At 38.3% G+C, this 25,016-nt stretch overlaps 1 protein-coding gene and 1 long non-coding RNA gene across 4 annotated transcripts in view; one reads left to right on the top strand and one right to left on the bottom strand.

Moving 5' to 3' along the window:
• Positions 1-25,016, bottom strand: part of SALL1 (spalt like transcription factor 1) — an 86,909-nt gene that overhangs the window by 8,984 nt on the left and 52,909 nt on the right. For 2 of the 3 annotated variants that reach the window (XM_069965931.1, XM_069965932.1), the window contains one exon: positions 1,930-2,022. In XM_069965931.1, the coding sequence (XP_069822032.1) occupies positions 1,930-2,002 (73 nt within the window). In that variant the 5' untranslated portion in view covers positions 2,003-2,022. Of the gene's footprint in view, positions 1-1,929; positions 2,023-5,958; positions 6,175-25,016 lie in introns of those variants that run through there. The other variant, XM_069965930.1, reaches the window with a different exon arrangement.
• The window catches only part of LOC138788238 (uncharacterized), a 67,603-nt gene continuing 48,969 nt past the window's right edge, over positions 6,383-25,016 (top strand). Inside the window, exons 1-3 of the long non-coding RNA XR_011362566.1 lie at positions 6,383-6,440; positions 11,685-11,875; positions 15,634-15,724. This is a non-coding gene — a long non-coding RNA (uncharacterized lncRNA). The remainder of the gene's footprint in view (positions 6,441-11,684; positions 11,876-15,633; positions 15,725-25,016) is intronic.

Raw genomic sequence — 25,016 nt, 5'->3', positions numbered from 1 at the left:
AATGACTTACAAGGCTCTAAACAAACTCCCTGCAAAAAACTAAAATAAAAAAAACTTGTTTGAATCTTTCACAACCGTTTCTCAGTCATTGCTCATAAGTGGTACAGTCGGATAAAATGCACATGCATTGACAAGGTATGCAAACAATGGAAATATTTTTTCTGAAGAAAAAAAAAAATCCCCTATATGTCTCATGTGAAAAAACGCAGAAACGGTAGTCAGATGGGGACAGGTCTCATCTATGGCCTAGATCAGTGTTTGTAAGTGGAAAAAAAAATCTGCAAGATGAGCTGCTAAAGCCCAAATCAATCAATAATATGTACAAATGCGTTTCTGGAGGTTTTCTTGAAATAGAGTAGTGATCATGGAGGACACAAATATTTTTCTGCACTTTGGAAAAAGGTTGATTGTACGAGAAACCCCTAGACTTTCACTTCAGCTGGAAATGCTGCTGCAGCAACAAACAATAGATTGCACTCTTAAGCATGGCAGATTCGCCAACATGCACTTCAGATTTTGCACCCATAGCAGTATCCAACTAAAGTGTAACCCAGGCAAAAGCTCTCATTGACCATAAATGTCATCATATTAGTCTCTTTAAAATATAAGAGGAATCTATTTAGTGATTTATAATATCTATGCCAAGGCAAGATAGGAAACAACTTTCACGTTTATCCATGGGCCAAAATGGGAATGTGTGCGTCCAGAAAATTCTGGAAAAAAAAGCAAAAGTGTGAAAACTCTTCCTTATTGTTCCACATCTGTACTTCCACACATTTCAATTAGCTTATGGGGAAGTCTCACCAATATGGTCCTTCCACTATTTGCTCACATTTCTTATCACACCCAAGACCATTTGCAAATTAAACATAAGTCTCGGACTCCAAAACAAACTGATCCTATTGAAAAACAGGATGGTTTCCTATTGTTCACCCAGCGTGAAGACAGAAACTTTTGTTGTTTAAAAATGGTCTGTGGTTATCTTATAAGGCTGTGAAAAAAAAAAACCTGTTTAATTCAGAGATTACCTCCCTGCATGTTTTACTGCAATCCTAAAAATCACATAATGGGAAGTTTCCATGACACCACCATTGAATTTAGCCAAAGACTTTTTGTGTGTGCGTCTTTCAACATAATAAAATGCCCTATTCTGTAATAACTTATTAGAACCAGTGAATAAAATTAACATTTTAGGGGCCTGAGGGAGCTGAACAAATAGAGCCGGACTTTAACTTTGGGAAAGTATCAAAAAGATTTGAATAGTTTAATAAAATGCTAAGCAGCTATGGTCCGAGTATATTTAAAATACTATATATTATATAGGATTTCATGTCATCTCCCTTTCTATCATGAAAGCTAAGCAAACAGCAAAAGTGATAATAGAATTCTCAGACTATGGGGTAGAAAAGGCGGTTGGGATTGTGGCGTGTTGACAAGCAATGTATGTGCATTTTAGTTGCCTCGCTGTTCCCATGAAAATTCAGCATCTAATATATTCAACAGAAATGCTGCACATTTCCATATGTAATGGTTATGTCCCCATCTACTTTTACAGCCAATTATGAGCGAACAAAAAGCCATTCTGTTTGTGCACACATTTTGAACAAAATGCATTAAAACTATTATGTCAGCATGTTCATTTAAGCTCTACATTCAGTGGAAAATACGTTTCAACCAGATCACATTTATCAAAACATAATGCCACTTTAAAACACAGTTTTGCTTGGTCAGCTGTGCTTAGGCAAATAATAGCAAATTCAGGACTAAACAGCTTGCAGAGGGGGCAAAGACTTTCTATCTATGAACTGTGAATGGACAACTTTAGAACAAATATTTTAGAATATCTACACCAAGTTCAAACATTACAAGCCATCCATGGGCACCACTCAAACCCTTTCTAAAAATTGGGAAATAAAGTAGTTCACATACTGTCAGTTTTAAATAGAAGTTTTCCTTCATCTACTTCAGATTTCATTTCTTCAGTCTCTCTCGCAATCTTCATCTGTATTAGATCCAGTGTACCTAGAATTAAATAAATATTTGTGTGGGTAAGAATTTTGCTTTATTTTTAAAAAATATGATCATATCAAAATGACCTGGAAACTGCTTGATGATAAAATAAAAAAAAATTAATAAATTTTGGGTTCCCATGTAGTAATGAGAATTATGTACTTTATTAAAAAAAAAAAAAAAATCTAAATATACTCCATAGATATGGAGATGTGTCAGTTCATTTTTATCTTATTTTTAAATGAAATATGTTTCAATATAAAGCCACATTCACACAAGTGTTTTTGTCAAGCCAGTAAAGAAAAGTACCCTGTTATTGATACCATTCATTTCTCATTTCTTTTGGACTACAAACTGATTAATTTTAGTATTATCCCAGCCTGGCAGGTATGCATAATATGTGTGTGTATGGGAGATATAGATATATATATATATATATATATATATATATATATATATATATATATCTATATATATATATGTGTGTGTGTGTATATATATGTGTTAGATTTTATTTTAATCATTACTCTTGTATGAAATAAAAGAAATATGAACAGCACATTTTCAGACATAACAGAAACAAGCAAAACCAGAAGAAAATTGGTTTGAGGATTTCAGCACAATATATATATATATATATATATATATATATATATATATATATATATATATATATATATATATCTACCATTATGCAGGTTTTCAGAGTTATGCACATAGAAAATTCAGAGCAATAATCCAACATAAATAAATATATATACACACACACATATATATATATATATATATATATATATATATATATATATATATATATATATATATATATATATATATATATATATATATATATATATATATATATATATATATACACATACGTCATAACACACACATGCACTACAGAGACCAAGAGACCAACCATAATTACATATGCTATAAACAAATCTAGTACATATTATAGCCATATTGTGCAATTATTGTGGACAGATTGATACTAGGTAATAAGTGTACATATTTATATTTGGGGAAATAAACTGTTTTGTATTGTATTTTTTTTTTATTTAAACTTGTTATGTGTCTTCTGAAGAAAGTTAGCTTATCTGTCTTAAAGATTATGTGCAGATATTAAAACAAGCAACCAAGTCTTATAACTAAACTTTTATATTCTATCACTTCAAGAAATGAAGGTCACACTTTATAATAGTGAACACTAGGTGGGGATCCAGAAGCCATGCTTTCAATGGGGAGAGAGCAAGAGAAAAAAAAAAACACATATGACAATTCCTGTGTGAGTGAAAGAAAAAGAAAGAAAGGTTCCCTGAGTCTCCATCTACACTCTGCCTACATAAATATTGGCATTCAGACAAGAAACTAAATCCCAGTTGTTTTGGAGAGCACTGCTCTATGGGAAGCACTTGTCAATCCAGTGTTGTGTGAGGGCAGGAAGGGGTTAGTGGAGAAGAAGAAGTGCAGCTTCTGATAAGGTGCAGGGACTGAGCTAACTCCCTGCTAGGAAGGAGCACGGGGGACTGCATGTCGAGTCATTGAGAGAGGATCCAAAAACATATTGGATGCTGAACTTTGTCACCTTTTTAAGAGAGGAGGCCAGCGGAGGTTAACAAAGCGGAGGGATTTAGATTGATGTGCAAGATAATAGGCATACAGTATAGGAACCATTATAATTCATGGGGCATACAATCTTTAGTGTAAAAGTAAAAAAAAAAAAAAAATGCATATATATTATAAACACACACACATTCAGTACACCTAACTAACGAATTCAGCAGAACCTAAAACCATCCAGCCTCAAAATATACTAAATAAAAAGAAAAAAACTTTGCCTCCTAAATCCCACTTCGTAGTTTCTCCATATTCCAATAAGAAGAACAAGCCAGGAGGATTTCTAGTTCTATTTCCAACTAAAGCAAATTCAATTTATTGGGAACTCCACCCAGATTCTCTACGGAAAGGACTTGTTGAATTTCTTAGGAGATAACAATGTTTACAAACACTAGGGGGGAAAAAGAGAAAAACAAACAAAAGAAGCAACTCCACTCCAGGGATGGGATAGGGATCTCTTTATCTGGACTGGGGATGGCAGCGACTTTATACAAGACCAGGCGACTTTTCACATAGGGGGGGTTCTGAATGCGACTTTTATGACTGAACAAGGCAACCGATCATTTGTCATCATTTCTCGATGGAAATTAAGGAATTACATAGGTTTTATCGTGTTCGTTCTAATTTCGGGGGTTGGTGGGAGGATTTGTGGTTTTAGCCAAATGCTAATATTATTACAAGATAATCCCCTGAACTATTACAATACATGTCCTGCGGGCAGAGGGGCTGCTGGGGGCAGGAAAACTCGGATCTGAGGGGAGAAAAAACATTTTTAGCTTACTTTAATACGAACACCACAATTTAACAAGGAACCCCCCTCTCAGCTTGTTGTCAATTACTAATTTAATTAATTAATTTAAAACTTTATTTTATTACTGGTATAGTAATCCTCAGTAAATCAAATATATATATATATTATAATTTGATTTTAAGTAGGTGAGAATATATATATATATATATATATATATATTTATATTTTCTCACCTACTTAAAATTATAGAGATAGTTAGAACTTGGATCTAAAACTATTAGAAAAGCATCTAACATTTTAGCTTCATCGATTAGAATAAAAATGTGGGGGTCTCCAACCTGAATAATTAGATCAGGTTACAAAAGACAAGATAATGCAGTGAAGATTTGCATGTGGAAAACTACGTGCAGGATTGAAACAGTTAATGCAAATTAAAGATGAAATCCTATTGTTTTGCAAAGATGGTGGAACCGATAGGCACAACAAACAAATAATAGCTTTCGAGGGGCTTATTAGCATTGGCCAGAGACATGATCTGGTTACACTGAATACTTTTCGTTTCTGGTCTAAAATAAAACAACAACCTATAGAGTGACCATATTTTTGGGATTAATAAGTAACAATCTCATGCTGGATGTGGTTAATCTTTTAGCAGGATAGGAGTCCATGAGGAGGGGGGTCACCTCAGTGTGAATGACTCACTGGGACAAAGCAGGCAGTTCCCCCTTTCCTCCATTAGCTTGTTATGGGTGCTCTGGCAAAGGGACACAAAGAGTTAAGCCCTTAGAGCAGCACTTCTTAAGAAGTTATCTAAAGAAGAAGTCAAAAGGTGCTTCCTACAACACAAACCCGAGACTACACATTAGTTACTATAGGTATACTCCCGACTAGATAGCCTAAATAGGGGTCCTGGAGATGTGGGGGGGGGGGGAAGAAGTCCTTCTCTTCCTCCCATGTGGAGAGCATTGTTTGTTAGTGAATAGCTTAAAAGATCTGACCCTAAATGTTGCACTGTCCTCACAATAGGACATGGGGAGCTGCCTACTATGCCTGGAAGATGTTCAGCAAGAGGGGACAAATCACTTTGCAGTAGGGGTCTGGGGGGATTGTCACACAAGGTGCAGCTAGTAGATTAGCAATAGCTGATTACAGTTCAGAAATAAATAAACATTAAAAAAGTCATCAGATATAATACAAGTCCATCACACTCAAAAAAAAAAAAGTTAAGCATATACAGTATAATGATATGGCATATATATATATATAGCAGCTCGTTCCTTAGTGGGATAGAAGAGAACTACTAGAAGTAGTACAACTATGATAGAAGAGTTCGATATTGAATTAAAAGACAATTCCTTGAAGAGCTGAACAGGCTATAGATAGAGATGAATGCAGGGATGGGAAAGTTTGCGAGGAGTTTCCCAAGAGGGTGTAAGTGGCAGCAGATTTGGGGCACAGCTGGGGAGCAGGGTGAGGGCGGCAGCAGCAGGCAGGGTGCAGGGGGCAGGGTGCAGGGGGCTGGGGGCGAGCTCTGCTGCGGCTGCTGCTGGAGGACGAGAGGGGCTCGCACTTACCATGACTTCCCGGCAGGGCCAGCCCAGGGTCCGATTGGAAATGCTGGGGTTTCGCCTGCTTCCTCCGAGACATGCTGGCTCACACATCAGCTGGGGCAGAAGACAAATAATTTACTCCCAAAATGTGCTCCCAATTCCGGGCAGGGAGCCCCATCCAGCGCGCATGTGTCCTGCCATAATTATGATGATCAATAATGCATTGCGATTAATCATAGGCGAGGAGGGGGGGGGCTGGCACATGTCCAGCTCTATTCAAACCAACTCTCCCTAATCAATGAGCCCGTGATTCGCTGGAGGCTCCTGTCCCTCTCAGCTGCCACCCAATAATAAGGGGGCCGGCTCAGCCGGAGGGAGGGAGGGGGCTGGCACTTCGCTCCCGACACAATGTTAACCCTCTTAGCTACTAACTAGCGAGCTCCCTATCCGGAGGAATGTCTAGGCGACTGGTGGAGAGTGCAAGCTCTGAGGGCAAGTCATCTGCTGTATCCTTTCTCTCATTGGATAACACTGATTGCCAGCTCTTAGGACAAGTCCCTCCCACACACATACGTAGTCAGGACTGAGGGCAGGGGACACGTTTGCCATTGGATATTATTTACAAATACAGCTAAGTGCAAGCTCTTAGGACAAGTCACACACTTGGATCTTCTCTATGGATATAGTATACAGAGCAAACTTCAAGGACAAGTTTACTTTACACCCTCCTTGGATACCTATAAATGACACATAGAACAATAACATATAATCATCCCATAGTGAGAACTAGATGTGCATGCTCTCCTGCTGCTGTGGAACTACAAGCTCCAGCATGGCCTCCTCCTAGGCATACTGGATCTTATAGTTTCACAGTCTCAGCAGATAGTGGCTTATGCTGATAGGGTCATTCACTGCTTCCATATAATAAGAACAGATGCAGCATTAACCCTTCTCTACCACAATCGCCATCCATCCCAGAGCAATCCTCACTCTACTCCACCAAACTCCACGCTGCTTGGAATGCAAATAAGTTGTGCTGGGAGCTCTGGGGCTCATCCCATTGGCTTCAGCTGCTGTCAGTCAGAGGAGCTGTACAGTGAGGGTGGATGAGAGGTGGGCGGGACCTGGGAGAAGTGCTGGAGCACGGAGGCAGCGAGTGTGTGTGAGTGTGTACTGTATGAGTGTGTGAGAGAGATGTCCCCCTTGTTCCAGCACAGCGCACAGGATGGTGGCAGCAGGTCCTGGAGGAAGCTGACAAATAGTCCCATCAGCTTGGAGGTTGCTTCTCCCTATATATGTGTCCCTGGAATACTACTAATGTGCTGGGCTCCTCCATAGCCAGACCTGACCCCAGCACCTCAGCTCTCTGCTCTGCTTACTTATGATGACTGATTGTAGAGACCAGCTGCACTTCTATTAATGTCTGGCCTCACTCTATGAGATTCATTTGTATTATTTATATATATATATATATATATATATATATATATATATATATATATATATATATTACTTATTATACTGGATTGTGTGTTTCCTTCCTAAGAAATCAATCTGATTGTGGAGGAGATAGAGTAGAGAGTCCTGGCTGCATGTACTAGAAGACAGGGACTGTAGCTGATGGAACATGGAGCTCAGTTGGGGGCTGAGTTTGAAGGATGGACATAATAATCTTCCTATAGGTGATACTGAACAAGTCATTATTTTTCTCTGAATATTTAAACACATCCTTTGGCAGAGATTGATATATGGCTCCTGTAGAGGAGGTGGTGGTGCTGGCTGCTGTGCTGTCTATGTGTATGTGCTGTGTCCATATTCTCTGTATGAGACCAAGTTTGGCCATCTTGAGAGCTATTATATATCTATATATCCCTCATCATCTCTGATAAAATGTACTTAGTGTGGGGGGAAAAAAAACTATAAATGAAAATAAAAAATCAAGGTTATCTGCACTTGTGTGTCTTCCCATCATCCCATTCACAATACAACCAGGACCCTTGAGTAAAGCCTTCTAGGGGCCTCAGTAGAAATGGATGTATATATTGATACAGTATATATATATATATATATATATATATATATATAATTTAATATTTCATATATTTATTCATTTAATTTAGTTTAATTTCATTTAATCACTTTTAAATTACAAGAAAGCCTCTAAGTAAATTGCAAGGCTAGATTAAAGGAATTGTTGATTATTATTATTGTTGGTCGCAGGAAAGAGTTAATAGACAAAAGTACCAAGCCTGCAATTCATTAACCATTTAAGAGCTGAAAAATAGCTTTCATCTCAGTCTACATTAAACCTCTGGCTTTAATGTGATCTTCCCTGTACAAGTGTAGAGGATGCATGCATGTTAATATGAGAGGCGTTATGTACACCCCAGTATCCATGTATCACACCTTAGGATGAGGAGTTAATCATTGCAGCACATCTGTCATTTAATAACAGCTATCTATTTTGGGTGTGGGGTAATATACACAGTGCACACAGATGTAGTGGAGCTGAGTTTGTTACCGATGAGATAAAATAATTTAACAGGTTTTTCCGCAGTCCCAAAGATAAATGTTGTTAGACCAAACTCAACTCTGCTAGCTCTGCATGTAGCAGAGTCGCCTGTATGTTCTGCATTCGTTCATACAGCCAGGTAATTCAAATAGATTGCTCTTTGTCTTTAAATACAGTCCTCTCTCCACCCCACATATTACCCTTCTGGAGAAGCTGAAACCCTTGTGGTGTTTGCACTTTTTCCAGACAATAGGGACCCATCAACTCTCTAGTTTAGATTTATTTCCTTATGATCAATACCAAGCATAGCTGCCCCAAATTTAATCCCTGTCCATTATTTCTGACAGCAGATAATTGATCAGAGGTCAAACAAATACACATAATTGAATCATAAGTAATATGGGGTGGCTCAAGGCAACCTGATGGGGGAGAAGGAATGGTTCCATTCATCTATGCTTTGTTGACCATTGGTGTGACTGACCACACCTAGAACTATCCTTTTTTCATGGTAGATGCAGGGGATTGACAACAACAATACATTTTACAATAATGTTATGTTTTTAAAAATCTCTTAAAACATACCTAAAATAATTAAATTTAACATAATAATACATTAAAATAATAATAATAATAATAATAATAATAATAATAATAATAATAATACATGATTATATTTTTACTGCAAAATCTAAATGTGTATCTGGTGGCAATAGTAGTGACTATAAAGGTAAAAATATTCTTACATAAGTCTATAAACTATAATTCATTTCTGAGGAGTATATGCTTATGGATCATTGTGCTTGTAGAGTTTTTATGGAAAGTACCTCAAATGCCTGTTGCATGTCTTCAAATTTTACATGGGACTGACTGTCTTTGAGAAATAAAGACTTAGAAAAGATGAGACTGTCCTGAGTGTTTAGCTTCAGCCTTGTGTTTTCTATTTCACTCATTTAGAATTTCCACCTCCTTGGAATGGAAATGACTGCAAGGAAGCTGTTCCTCAGACATGGCATATGTTCCTTTAGGCACAGAGGAGGCAACATTATGTTACAATTAAATTAGCTCTGGCTTTTAACATTGAATAATTGGGTAATTTAAATTAAAGTCAGGCTAACACCTTCCGTGGGTTATAAACTTTAAAGCATCCTGGCATTCTGTGTCACCGTAATTATTACAGAGGTAAAGGAAGCGTGTCTATCTATCTATCTATCTATCTATCTATCTATCTATCTATCTATCTATCTATCTATGCATGTATGTGTTATAAGAAATGGGAAAAATAACACTGTACATAATCACTATATTTTTTTCTTATATTATTCCCTAGCAGTCCATCTTCTAGGATAGAAGGAGGGAAACGTGCTTGATTTTCTGATAATGGCCCATGTGTAAACTTTTTAGGTAAAAGGATTTACTATTTTAAGTAACATATGTAACAAACTGAGGGATCTTACTTGATTTACATGGCAGAGCTAATCTGTGGCTTACCTTTCTGCTTCCCACTGGCTTAAACTGGTCAGTGATGTACAAATGTTATCTGAGACGACTAATAGGAAGATCCAGTAATGGTCCAACATTACCAATAATGCTTAATCATAACATTTTATCATCCACCACAACGAAACAACAACCTTAGGCTATGTATAAAAACACCTCTGGCCTATTAAATGCCTGAGGCGTGTAGGCTTTTCGATAATGTGCTCTAGACTTTAAGGCTATGTTCACACACAGTATTTTTGCTCAGTATTTTGGTCAGTATTTTGCAACCAAAACCAGAAGTGGATTGATAACACAGAAAGGCTCTGTTCACACACTGTTCAAATTTAGTGCATGGCTGTCAATTTATGGCAAATAACGGCAGTTTTTTTTTTCTTTTTAAAGGCCATTGTTTTTTAAAATAGCTGCAATTATTTTCCATTAAAAGACGTCCATCAACTAAATTTCAACAGTGTGAGAACATGGCCTTTCTGTGTTTTCAATCCACTCCTGGTTTTGGTTTCAAAATACTGACCAAAATACTGAGCAAAAATACTGCGTGAGAACAATGCCTAAAATAGCACTTACACGTGGCATATTTTGACAAAAGACCTGCAAAATGCTGCAAATGAGCGTATTCTATAGAAGCCAGGGACTTTCAGGTCTCCAATATTGTTTAAATAGCCAGTCTTCCCCTGCTTACTGAATTGTGAAAAATCTATAAGAATTGATATGTCAGTGACTGAATTATATGGCTGTACAACAATTTTTACCTAGCTGGTTGAACTAAACAGCTTAGTTTTCCTTGGATAAACTAGGCCTATGTTTATCCATATGCTATTGGTTGAATTCTCAATTTGCAATGTGTGCAGTGAATGTCCAGCTGTACCTACAGTATGTAGGAAGAATACAAGAACTGGTCCATATACTTCATGTAATGACCAAGCGTTTCCTGTCTTGTTATCTTAGGCTATATTCACATACTTGTAGTGCAGCTCACGACCGCGTACCCGCACTACGAGTGTGCATCTGTAGTGCTCCGTGCTGCACAGAGCACTACGTTCACACTTCATTACCCTTGCTATCTGTGCCACAAAAAACGGTCCGCATTACAACATGTCCTTTTTTCTTGCGGCATGGATCACGGCCCCATATACACGTACGGACGTGTGAACGGGGCCATTGAATAACATTGGATTTATGTTCTGTCCACAATTGCGTGCCCGCAATTGCCGACAGAACAACGGACGTGTGAATGTAGCCTTAGTCATATTCCGATAACATATTTGATTTTATGAGCATGGTTCAGGCTTTGCTGGATATAGTCTTTTATTTCTTGAAGCACAGCATGACCACAAAAATGCCAATTTGATGGTTAAACTCCTCATACAGACAGCATAGAATATTGTCAGAAGAAAATCACTGACAGATGTGTATCCGGTCATCTATAAACCACCGAGTAGGTAGCATTGGAGCTGACAGTGATAGGGAGGATCACACTGAGGAGTGCAGAACTCTAATCAATATTGATTCTCTTGCTCAAAAAAGGAATGCAGTCAAATCTATGTTTCTGTGGGGTTGCTATAGATTTCACTTGTGTCCCTTACCTTCATTTCCCACAACCTAATTTTCTAATAAAAACATATAAATTAAGCAGATCACTATGCTTCTGGTAATTTATCAGATATGGCAATTGATCTTTCTTTACCAATCAGTGCAAGGCATCTAATAACCACTTGTTTCTTCCTTAGATATATTTCAGATATTTTGCTGCTGGCAGTTGTGTTACATACAGCACAGTCTGGATATGATATTGCCATGTGGATGAACCTCATGAAATGATGCGTTCTGAAGCATTTCGATGTATCATCTATTAGTCAAGATTGATGGAACCTGTTAAGTGTATATAGCAAGTGGCCAATGAATTTGCATCCAGATGTTTGACTATGTTGGGTAAGATATTTTTGCAGATTTATATAGAAGTCCGCATGACAAACAGAAGAGTTAAACAAAAGGAAAACAGTCTTGAAAAAACATACGGTTGCCAGAAGTCAGGGGGAATGTATGATCAGAAAACGGAATATTAGTTAGACCTGTTTTCTATTGCTCACTTGTCAGGTTTGCTGTGTGTTCCTGGACATATTGGGAAGGGTCGCTTCATTATCATTAAGGAGTGGGTGAGTTAATGATAGTTCTGTTCTACTGCTGGAGGACTTAATAACGCAAGATAATAACACTTTGCACAGATAGAGCCCTGTATGTAGCTTCCATAGAACTCCTTGGTCTCTAGGCGAGGAGCTGTACTCCATCACTTCCTGGACACTCTGTCAGTCTAAAGCTAGACAGCTTGCATGTGTTCTAATGGGCGAGAGCAGAGGAAGCTGCTGCCAGACACCTGCAAACCCAGGGGCAAAAAGATTGGGCATGTTATAGTCCAACTTCTATCTCTTATTGCCCCAACATCTATTGGGGGAGAGTCAGGATGCCCAGTTACACATTAGATGATTGGCTGATCCTGCCCAAATTCTGACATGTATTTATTAATCAAATATCAAGGTAAAGATATTTCTGTGATTGATAATATCCCTCAACATAACTAAGTATCTATAAATAATTGTCCTGATGTTCTAAGCAGTGAGAAGTAATTCATATGACATCTGAACTGATAGGGCTTTCCCTGTTTCTTTTCTAGTTTGTGTACGTTTTGGAGGAGCGAAGCAACTATAAGCAATAAATAATATTCTTTCCAATATTTTCCTGCCCTATAATGGTATAATAAGTGAGAATAAAGTTATTTCTGCTCCAATATTATACACACTTTGCTCGCTTGTATTCTTTTGTTCATGCATTCTCTTTTTTTTATTTCTGTCCATTAAATCAACATATCAGATTCTCCACAACATTACTTGTGTCTTTCAATTAAGAACTCACTTTCCAAATCCCACCTCTCCCCTCAGAGTGTGTAATCCATTCTGCAGTGGAACATTACAATATAACTAATTCTTCTGTCATGTAATGAAATATTTATAGGTGTAGCCTGCAGGAATTTGCATAAGGATGGTTTGAGTTACACACACTGTAGGACATGTGAACCACTTCCACTGTGTTAACCCAAGGAGCTACACAGAAACACACAGATATTTTGTGTTCACTTTATTCACCAAACAAAAGGCTTCATTGGAACCCAGAGTAGTGTATGACACTTACAGAACATTGGGCACAACATGGAATTGTAAATGTTCTCCAATTGAAGATTTACAGTGAATACTGCATGTTGGCAACATTTGTTGAATCATAGATAAAATCATAGTAGCTACCACATATATTTATAAGCAGGGACTATTCAGTAGGTGACTAAATAGGACACCATGGGGGTGGGGGCAGAATTCATGGAATTTTACCAGTCAGTGCTGTGATGGGAATGGTACTGTAGGAAACAAAGAAATAATTATTTAAAGTTACAGCTACTATTGTAATCTTCAGGAACTAAAGGTCCTTTTACACAGACAGATAAATCGCTTAAGCGCTCGAATAACGAGTGGCAAGTGATGAAGCATTTAGAAGAGAAGATAAATTGCTATGAAAAGTTGTTAATGCAATATGATCATAATTACGTTCATCTATATATCTATATACTGTGAATGATGAGTGTTTACACTAAAAGACGTGAGAACAATTAACAATGATTTTGAGATCAGCTCAAAAGATGCGATCAACGGCATACGAACAAATTTTCATTCATAGTTTGATCATTGCCGCGCTTACACCAGAAGATCACTTAAATTCAAATGGATCAACGATTTTTTGCACAATTGGCCCGTGTAAAAGGCCCTTAAGAGTGTTGGGGTTTATTCTGTAACCACTACCATAAGAGATTGTTCCCCCTACCCACCCAGAAGGGAACTTCTCTCCATGCTACCCCCACTAATTTTAGAAAACCACTGAAGCTGCTTACAGTATAGCTCCATAAAAAATTCTAATAAATGGGACTGTGGGTAAGCATCCCGACAGCTAAGAATAGGTTCACGCTGTATTTTTGCAGTCTGTTTACTAAAGAGTCTATTTTTTTTTTATTTTTTTTTTTTTTTTGGACGTCAAGTAAAAATTAATCCAAACAGAGGCACTCAAATGTATCCATGTTCACCCCCCCATTAAACGTACACATGAAACGGACTGCAAAAATGGGGTGTGGCCCTATCCTAACAGATAAACTAGCAATATATTAGTTGATACATACCCATCTCATGTACATATTCATCCTAAACATGTCAGTGTCAGTTTATACTGACCATATTACAGATCTATATTTTTTCCACTAAGTCGATGGGATAAAACATATAGATCTATAACTCAATGTATAGGGAGGATGCTTTGTCTGGTCTTTATTTACAGGAAGCTAATCGAAGCGATAAATGGTGTTGGCATTCTATGGCATCATATAATATTACCCTTATGTGTACTTCTTAAAGATTTATAATGATTCTTATTTTCTATATAAAATTACTTTGGTAATAAAGCTAAACAAAAGTTTTCTCTGTGTCTGATTTTCAAAGACTCCAAAGCACACTTTTCAATTTTTATGTTAAACTTACAATTCTGTCAACAGAATTCATCGCTAAAAATATAAATAACAGAAAGTAAAAAATAAAAATAAATAAATCATGTGACATCTTGATATAGTTTAAAGCATTGTTATCCAGTTTGGATTAAAAAAAAACTATAATATATGCATGAATGTTTAGAAAAGTGTACACAATCTTAGTCATCAGCATATCCCTACCCCTGAATGATGCACTACCCCCCCAGGAAACTGGCAATAAGGGAAGATTGTGCTTTCTATTTATGTACTTTGCATACACACAATGGAGGTGTGAGAATTTACTGAGCCCAATATTTACAGTACGTTTACATACATATAATAGGCCTTACAATGACTAGTGAAAATCACACAATGCCTGCATGTGTGATTTATGTACAGTTTTAATGGAACTTGTAGTTTCCATCATCTGCATAAAAATAAATTGCAGCAACTGGTGGTTGTGACAACTTGGCTATTTGTTTTGTGTATTTGTTCCACGCCCTGGTTGTTTTTATTACTCTTTGTTTATGAAGTGACAACATTTTATGCAGTTTTTATCCCTGTATTTCCCTATATATTTTCTAGATTATTTATACACTTTCTATACAGTATAAACAGGGGCGTAACTACCACTATAGCAGCCATAGCGGCTGCTATGGGGCCCGCCGCATCAGGGGGCCCCATGGCCTGCTTCTGCAATACACTGGGCCCCCTGAGCCGTCATCATTTGCAGCACCGGGTGGCCCTGCTGGTCTCCTGGGTTTTGCAAATGTCCCTTTAACTGCAAGCAATCCTGACCAGAGCTAGCAGTTATGTAGTTATGACTTCACTTGACCGTTTAGTGGTCAGTCGGGGGTGGGGGGGCCAATCAAAAGTTTGCTATGGGGCCCAGCCATTTCTAGTTACGCCCCTGAGTATAAAGTTAATTGGTTTGTAAAGAAGTTTGACATCAGTATTTGACTTAACAGGTGTCCTTAGAGCCTGCAGCCTAATTAGAGAAATATGAAACTTCGACTGTGACTAACTTTAGTAATAGCTGAATAAAATAAAATAATTTAATTCTATGGACAGTAAACTTCATTTTAGTAAAATTTACTTGATCTGTTAAAATCATGAACTTTCGACTTTGCAGCCCCTCCCATTCGGATGGTTCCCTGGTCCTTTTCTGCACTGTTGCTGTAAGACCCATATTGATTGCTGGATAAAGCCAGGAGAATTGCAAGGTATGTGATTTCTCTCCCCAGTTGTGTGCACATGGCAGACTCCTAATTTAAGTCTATGGGACCCTTTTGTGTCACACACAGAGTGTGGGAAGAGAAGCACTCAGCTGCAAACATCTCCCCACTCTTTCTAGAATTCTGACTATAGAAGCAGATCCCCAACAGTTTTTTTTAAGGGACAGTGACACAAAATAGCAAGAAAAACCCTGTGTATACATCACTTTATCCTATAAATTTAATGTTTTCCTAAACACTAAGGCCGGGTTTACACTCATCCGCCGGTGCAGCGTCGTTTCCCTCCGGTGCGCCAGAGAGAAACGCATCTTTAAACTGATCGCATTATTTTCAATGGGACCCTTCAAAGCATGAGGCGGACATCTTGTGCAGCAGAACTTATCCTGCAGCGTCCTGACGCAATACCGGTTCTGTGATGCGGTGGCTGCATCTATTGTCTAAGGAGCGCCAGAAGGCTTGCTGGTACCAACGCATGCATATATGCACTGTCCGGCTTTTGCCCTCCCCATTAACCCTTGTGACCCCAACCCTGCAACAGAGGGGCCCCTGGCAGGAGGGGCAGCACTCTATAGGATATATCATCTCCTGCTGCCCCAGTGAGTTGTGAGTTGCCCCCCTCCCCCCCATAAGTAGTTCACCTGCTGTGCTGGCTCTGATTCTGCCTTCTGTAGCAAATGACCCTATAGGAAATGTCCCCATGTAAAGGGCTCCAATGTGAGTTGTCCCCCCTGCCCCCCTTTAGTAGTTCACCTGCTCTGATGCTGCCTTCTGTAGTAGCTGACCCTATAGGTAGATGGCCCCCTGTGAGGTGTACCCCTAAAGTAGACCATTTACTCTAGGGGTACACCTCACAGGGAGCCATCTACTCCTGTGCTGCTGCCCTCTAAAATAGACAGCCTCTGTATGCGGAGGAAAAAACTGATCACAACTGATGTAATAATTTGATTGTAACTGATGCCAACTGATGGTTTTTATAAAAAAAAAGGATAGAAAACCTGATGACAACTGATGCCTTTTTGGCATCGGTTGTGATATCAGTTGTGGTCAGTTTCTTCCAAAAAAACACGGAAACGCATGCAACCTATATGTATAAGGGTATATTTACATATCATTTTTGGCCGCATGTCGGGCTACATATCAGGAATGAGTGAAAAAAGGATGCTGACGTGCAGTCCAGTGTTCGGCCGACAGCCACATTGACTTAAATGAACAGGACGTAGTCATAATGTGACTACGTTCTGCTCATTTGCTAGACGTACACTGCTTTTGTGCAGGACTCAAAAGCGTGGTCGACCACGCTTTTGACTCCTGCACAAAAGCAGTGTACGTCCGGCAAATGAGCAAAACGTAGTCACAAAATGACTCCGTCCTGCTCATTTAAGTCAATGTGGCCATCGGCGACACGCCGGGCTGAACGTCAGCATCCTTTTTTCACTGATTCCTTATGTGTAGCCCGACGAGCGGCCAAAAACGAGATGTGAACATACCCTAAATCTAGCCTAACACTGTTGCATTAAAAATACTGGGAATTATTTGCTTTTATTCTAGGTATACGACACTACCTCATTAAAAAGGATGCCGATGTATACTGCAGTGTCTATCTTCAGGCCACATGTATGCTTGTTTAGCAGCAGTTGATTGCATGGTTTATTACACTATGGAGTCATCATGCCTTTTTTTGAAGGGGTGCGACATATACTTATGATAGAAGCAAATTGCGAACCCAACCCAAGCAAAAAGACTGTAGTTTCTGCCTTAGGCAATTGTCTCCAAGAATATGTAAATTTACTTGTTGCAAATGTGTAAATGAAAGGTGTTCACTACGGTAGATTAAAAAGACCAAGTGTCACAATATTTGTCTTCTATAGTGCAAACTACCCCTATAGGCTTGTTTATGGCAGTTTATGCAGGGGGTGTGGGGGTTGTCAGTTCAGTTGTTGCCTTAGGCACCAGAGGAATGAGAACAGCTTGGTGTGATTGGTTGTTATTAGTTACAGTACAGCTTTGCCTTATCCTGGAGGTACTGTGTTACAAGTTACACTTCTACTTAGTCATACGAAATTTATGAATATTACTAAAAACTTTCTCAAAAGTAATAGTAAGGGTCCTCACACTGGGGGCTTGTGGTTATTGGTGGTTTTATTTTCACCATCAGCTCTCCAGTGTGGGAATTCTTAAAAATATATTCCCAATATCTCAGCTTCCTGAACCCATGTAAGATATGAGGGACAGAAAGGATATAAATCTTATTGGACTTAACAGCAGTAACATCTGAATTTTTAAACTTTGAGGGGAATCAGGCATTTATTATGTAATCTCACGAGAGATATGAAATGCAGTATTGAATATTGCATTATAAATGCAGTAATGCAGATATTGGCTAAAAAGAAGTGTTAGCCCAAATTCATAGTATTTACACACTGGAATTCAAGACTGTATAGAGTAAGGCCTCCTGCTCATGTGCATGTTCAGGATCCACATTGCAAAGATTTCAAATACAGTGTCAGGCCATGTTCACACGACGTAAGTAAAGTATTAATCACGGCCGTTGATTATTACTTCACTTACATTGCACTGCAGCTAGAGGGAATCCCAGCTAGAGTGTATATACATAGTATACACTCCGGCCGGGATCGCTAGCGGCGCCACAAGAAGCTGACATGTCAGTTTTCTGCAGCTGCTATTCATTGAATAGTGGCCGCAGAGAACCTGTCAGTTCACACAATGGAGCATGCGGCTCCGTCTGCATGCTCCATTGTGTGCAGCGGGGAATTCAGATGCGGGCGCACACTGATGCGCCCACATCCAAATTCAGCTGAAGTGAAGATCATCCGACCGGTACTGCATGCCTATTAATAAATATGGCGGTCCTAGGCAGGCACAGAAATCTACTCCTACTCCAGAGCAGGTGTAGATTTCTGTTTGCAGGTATAAATCATGATAAATCAGGTGCCCCACCTTGCTATGCCTGCTGCCTGCCCTTCAAATGAGTAGGGCTTACAGGGGAGAAAAGCACAGATTTTTGTGCAAAATGGGGTGTTTGCATGACAAGCTCAGCCTTTTCCTTCCCGTACACCAAGCATGTAAGTGATAAATCTCCCCCACAGTTCTCAGCTCCTACGGTCTGTGCTCTCCACTGTTTAACTCTTGTAAAAATCTCACTTGCATTTTGAGACTATGTTCCCACAACATCTTTTTAGGTGAAATAAGGGGCATTGTTTTTAAAATAACAGCCTCTATTTTATAATGATGGCTCTAAAAAATGATCACAATTGTTTCTAATGCCCGTCATTATCAAAAATCTACATTCTTGCCTAAAAAAAGACGTGAGAACATAGCCTTATTCTATTACCCCTATTCCTTATACTACAGATCATACACTAACTTCAGTAATAAAAAAAAGGATGAAAGAAAGGATGAGAGCTTAAAAAAAAGCAAAAAAGCGTGCAAGCAGACATATGATATGTCAGATCCTTTACGCCCTACAAGACAGTCCTATGTTTTACACTACTTAAAGGAGAAGTCAGGGCAGGGACTTTTTTCTCAAACTTGCCCGGGAAGGGGTGGGTGAAAAAAATAATGTGCACTTACCTTTCCAGCGCTGGTGCCCGCAGTGTGCCACTCTGGTCCGGTGAGGTAAATGCATTTTTTTTCACCTACCCCTTCCCCTGTAAGTTTGAAAAAATGTACCTTACCGGACTTCTCCTTTAACTGTAAGGCTGGGTTTACATTGCATTTCAGCTCACGTTTGACTGTTTTTGTTTTATTATGTTTAAGTTAAGTATATAAAAAAGTGTGAAAGATTCTGCTATTGTATACAACAAGGAAAAATAGGTATATGGAGCAATGTCTTTTTTTTTTTCCCATAATTCATGTCATTAGGAGACAGACTCTGCTGTATTGCATAATTTTTTAGCATCTGTTTTAAAGTATAAATTTTTAACCTTTTTAATACTATGAAGTGTATATGTTAAAGCACAGTGGGAACAAAGCTTAAAAAATTGGCATGTGATCATTTTCTCAGTGATAAATATATTTTTATGCATACAAAACAAAAACAGGAAGAAAAAAAAAAGAGAAAGAGATGCTGATCATACCTCTTTACCGTACATTACAAGAACTGTTTGATTCCTAGTTAGTTTTTTTTAAAGAAGAAATAACTTCTAGGCATTTAATAAAACATTAATAAAAGTTAGACATAGAATAAAATATGAAGTATTTAAATGTATACAATATAATAATAATGTTGTAATGTCTTATTAACAGTCCATAAAACATAATATCTAAGATATTTAACTAATATAGACAGAATACAAATAGAATAAAAACTCACTTTCCAAAGTGTCCACTGAGGTTACAGTCTAAAGTTCTTAAACTACACAGAATTGTTTATGGAGTTTGGTTGTGGAATCGGAGTTGGACGGCCAAGTGTCAAGCAGCCAGCCTGATTGGATGTGACTTGTAACAAATATTCCACTGTGAGTGATCTTTCACTCTTGTCAAGATTATTCTGGTCCTGGCAAAAATTTACAGCAAGCCATCACCTAGGTGTTTATTGTGGGAATAGACTTGTCAAATGTCGCCCAATAAACTGTAAACCACGCTCCTACCAACATATGTTTTATCTATCATCATCATCTAATAATAATAATAATAATAATAATCTCTATTTTTATAGCACCAACCCATTCCACAGCAATTTACATTACAGAGATGCATGAACAGAGGGAATCAGACATTACTGACTAACAAACTGTTTACCAGTGAAAGCAAGAGCTTACAATCTATGAGGAAATTGAGGGGGGAGGGGACAAAAGGTAAAAAAGTGCTCGGTCTATACAGGGGTCTAGCCATCTTTTATTAAAATAAAAAGTGAGAAGTGCACATAAAGCTTCATGAGCCAGTCAACCAGCCATGTTGTATACGGACAGATGGGTTTGATGCTTACATTCTCTATTATATTTGTTCCTGGTGAGCTTCTTTAAGAAGTCTCGGCACTGCCATGTTCTTTTCTTGTTGCATAGTGAGGAAGGGGTTAATTACATTACAACCGTATGATAGTTTTTACACTGGGATACGACTTGCTGTAAGGACTGTCTCAGACATGCTGTCCAGCACTATTTGAGTAACAGTATTTTTGCAGGAAACATCACAGACTTTTACAAGATATAATTATCACTACAGTGCTGTGAATGGGAGATCTGTCTCATTTTTTTCTTTTTAACAAATCGATGGTAATATCACAGTGTCTGATGCTTTAGAAGCTCCTGATAAGCCTGGAGCTTGGATGCGTGGTTTCCTGTCTATGTATTACACCCTGGGATAACAATGGTGCCAATTAACAAATATCAACATGGTATTTTTAAGGTTGCCAAACACTTTTGAAAGCTGTTAGCAAATCTTTCACTGAGCTGACAGCTTTCCTCTAACCCCCCAATAAACATATACAGGTTGGTTGAGCACGTGTTTCCTCTTTTTTCATAGTAGTACCTCGGTGGCAAGGGGCACTTATTTTGGCCCTCCCCAGCCTAATAATAACAGCCTGCTACTGCTCAGTCCAGGCACACCAATTTTGACGCTCTGGGACTACTGGTACCTGGCTCTTCCCAATACCCCTGGTATTGGGGTAATGTTGGGGAGGGGGGTGTAGTGCCATTTTATATTGGCTAACACTAGGCCCCGACTTAATGGATGCCGTCTATTAGACAGCTTCCACTACTAAACCTGTCATAAAAATAAATAAACACAATTGACACCCACACCCCTTGTTGATCATTTTATTAAATAAAAAAAAAATTAAACCCAATGCTGGTCAATCCTTGATACTGATATATATGAAAAACAAAAAGGAAAAACACACACACAGAAGGGCAGAAGCAAAACACCCATCATTTTGACAGATGTTCTGCACGTTACAGTATATAGCGTCTTGCCAGATGCTGCTTATACCCTGGCACACAAGGGATTAAGTGAGGATGCATGACACTTAACCGCCTGAGGGCCAGCTTGATCTCACACTGTACCCATTCCAGCAGGGAAGGGAGTTAAATGCCCCCCTTCCTTGTTGGGATGGGTGTAGTGGTGGGGGTGGAAGGAAAGGGGGAGAGTTTTGATACCCACCACATCTTCATTCTGCACCAGAGCCCAGAAAACTCTGAGCTAAAAGTGTGCTGGGCTCTGGCTCTTCAAACCTGTCCTCAACAACCCCTTAAGGACTACAGTGTGCCCCACAGGGGGTTAGGTTAACTCCCTGGGGACCAGACTGTGGTGTTCTATTCCCACAAAAGCGCCACTAAAAAACGTGATATGTATAGGCTATGGCGTTTTTTATTTTACTGCGTGTGAACATAACCTTAAATGGGCATTGTCGTGTTATGGGAAAAAAAACAAAAAACTTTTGACAAGGCCTTTTTTTTTACACGTGCTGATATTCTGGTAAATAAATGTTTCTAGGAATTTGCAGACCCAGTAATTTGCCAGTGATAAAGGGGCCAGTGATCAGCCAATGAAGGAGCAAACACTTGTCCCATATAAATTATTGCTATCATTTGCACATAACCCTGGGTAAACAGGGAATGTGCAACCAACAGTGATGAGTTTAATCTTGTGCCATTCAGCATCCTATGTCATGTTATGGAAGAAGAAGCATTAAAAGGCATCATACTGAAGTATACATAAAACCCATGGGTCTGCAATACAGTCATTTCCGGGAAATAAAAATGATGTATAATACCTTGTTGAGTAATAAGAAAGGTAAATGCCAGTCTTAATATGCACTGTGGCCTCATCCATTGTTTCAGATTATACTTTTTAAGATTTCCAAAATACTATTAATGAACAGTGTAAAATATTCAGGACATTGGTGGCTCGTTTTACTATTTCAAAAGAAGTCTAAGGAGGCACAAAGAGAGACAGAGGGCAGCAGGTGGCCCCCAAATAAAAGTTTACCCTGTCTGCTACAGGCAATATTGGACAGCTGTCCTTAAAACGCCATGTGTATGGCCTTAAAATGACCACAATACTTGATAATGATTTTAGTAGGATCAATAAAATCACCATCAGGAGTGTCAGGAGCCTCGGTTATTGCATTTGAAGGATGAAGGCAATTGGCCTGTGTGTGTTCATCTTTTTCATTACATCAACAGGACTTAGTGATAAAAAATAATCTGCTGTGTGGCCAACAGCGAGCTACATATAGGTGTATTTTTTTGTAGATACTGTACACAGTTAATACTGCTAAAATGTACTACTACATCTAGGCCATTTTATTATGTATATACCTATATGCTTTCCATACTATTTTAGGACTCATAATCATAAATCCATATAACTCATAACATTCTTTTCTTCCAGATTTTAACACATTCTTTGATTATATTGCTGCATACAGATCAGAAAATGGTATAATATTAAAGGGGTAGTCTAGAATTAAGTCTCTTTCCTTTTTATCCAGCGATTCAGCATAGCTGCTAACTGGTGTGCAGGTACTGGGTGAAAAATTGTTGCATGCAGTTATTTTCTATTCTGGCAAAACCACCTGAGAGGGAAATTAGGCCCGATGGTCTATGGGGCATTGCTTTGGATGTGAGATGCAAAGGATTTAGCTTGTTGCATTTGACATCCCTATCTGGACATTAGGGAAAAAAAAAAAAATAAATAATATATATATATATAATTTTTTTTTTAAAACAAGCGCACACTTTTTTTATGGATTGTATCTTTTACTGCCGCGGACGCTCTGTCCTATTCAAGCACCACAGGCCTTCTATAGAAATTTTCTATTTATCCTGGACAATACTCTTTAATTCAAACACAAGTGCTACAGCGGCCATAGACTTCACACACATCCAAACTGTATGTTTTAAAGAGGTTTTCCAATGCTTGGACAGTTTATATACATCTTTAGACTTTCTATAAGATTACAATGGTAAGGTCAATGAGCTGTGCTGGTCCTAGCTCTTTGACCCGACCAATACTACCTTCAAAAAAGTCTAACAACATTCAAAGAAACCAAAGCAATTTTGGGAACATTTATTTGACATGTTTGGACATCGGAAAGAACTTTTTGTCATGGTCGGCCTTAACCGTTAGAACCTTCTGGCTGTAACATTTCAGTAGATTCCTAACTCAACCAGGACCGTATCTACATGGAGCTTGTATGTTCTCTCTCTTGCTTTAGTTTCCTTCCAGACTCTTAAGAAAACATACTGGTGCCTCTATTGGCTTCCTATTAAATTGTTTCTAGAGTGTGCGTGTGACTAAAATAGCAAAATTAGATCATGAGACCCACAGGGGACAGGGACTAATGTGAATGATCACAATGTGTACTACACTGTAGAATAGGTTTCGCTATGTAAGCAGTTTGAAATAAAAATAAATGACATTTTTTAAGTCTTCTATTTTTTATTTTTTTTTATTTATGCTAAATTTGAAACTGTTGTCTGATAGAGTGCAAATATTTGTTAAGAATGTGGAACTCTGTTCACACTTCACCTTTTCTGGAAGGGAAGGAGTCAATGCAGCTCTTAAGCATCAGTGTCCACCTTGAGAAATGAATCTGCTGCAGGCGACTGTTCAAGACATTGTATTGATCTAATGCTTTCCAAGTCTCCCTGGAGCTACAGAGAGGATGGATAAAATGGATGGAACGAGTGTGCCACATCAGGAACTATTCAGCAATATATCTCCCACAATTACTATAGAGCAGGGACAAGCGTGTGTACGTGAATAAATATTACTGATATTCAACAATTGTAACAAGTGTAAATCATGCGTTGTTCCAGCATATCACCTATATAAATCACTCCCTTAGATCATTTTCTGCTATATGTTTCACTCCTGAATATTCTTGTCATATGGAAGCTAGAATTCAAATAGATTCCTTGCAATGTCATCAAGATAATGTCATGTCCTCCTCTGTTTTGACTTACAGTCATCATTGACGGAACATGGCAGGTGGAGCATACCATGCCACTCAGAGATTCATTCAGGTCTATCATCTGTTCCCTGATAAACATGGATATGTCAATCTGCATGCTGAGCCATATCTCCTTCTTTATTCCTTTTAAATGTCCATCAATGTTGTCACAAACTGCTAGTGAATTGATAGGCAGCAATATTAGTGACATCAGTAGTAAATAATACATTGATAGGTTGCAGTGGGAAGAATAGGCACTCACCACACACTGAAACCCGCTTTACATGCTACATGCTATTTATTTATTCTATTTATGTTTTATAATGTTTTGTGATTTCATAAAATATGTTAAAGGCTTTCTAT

Source organism: Dendropsophus ebraccatus, chromosome 4, assembly GCF_027789765.1.
Source record: "Dendropsophus ebraccatus isolate aDenEbr1 chromosome 4, aDenEbr1.pat, whole genome shotgun sequence".
Lineage (NCBI taxonomy): Eukaryota > Metazoa > Chordata > Amphibia > Anura > Hylidae > Dendropsophus > Dendropsophus ebraccatus.
Note: the sequence above shows the minus strand (reverse complement) of the source record. Positions and strands in the feature narration are given on the sequence as shown.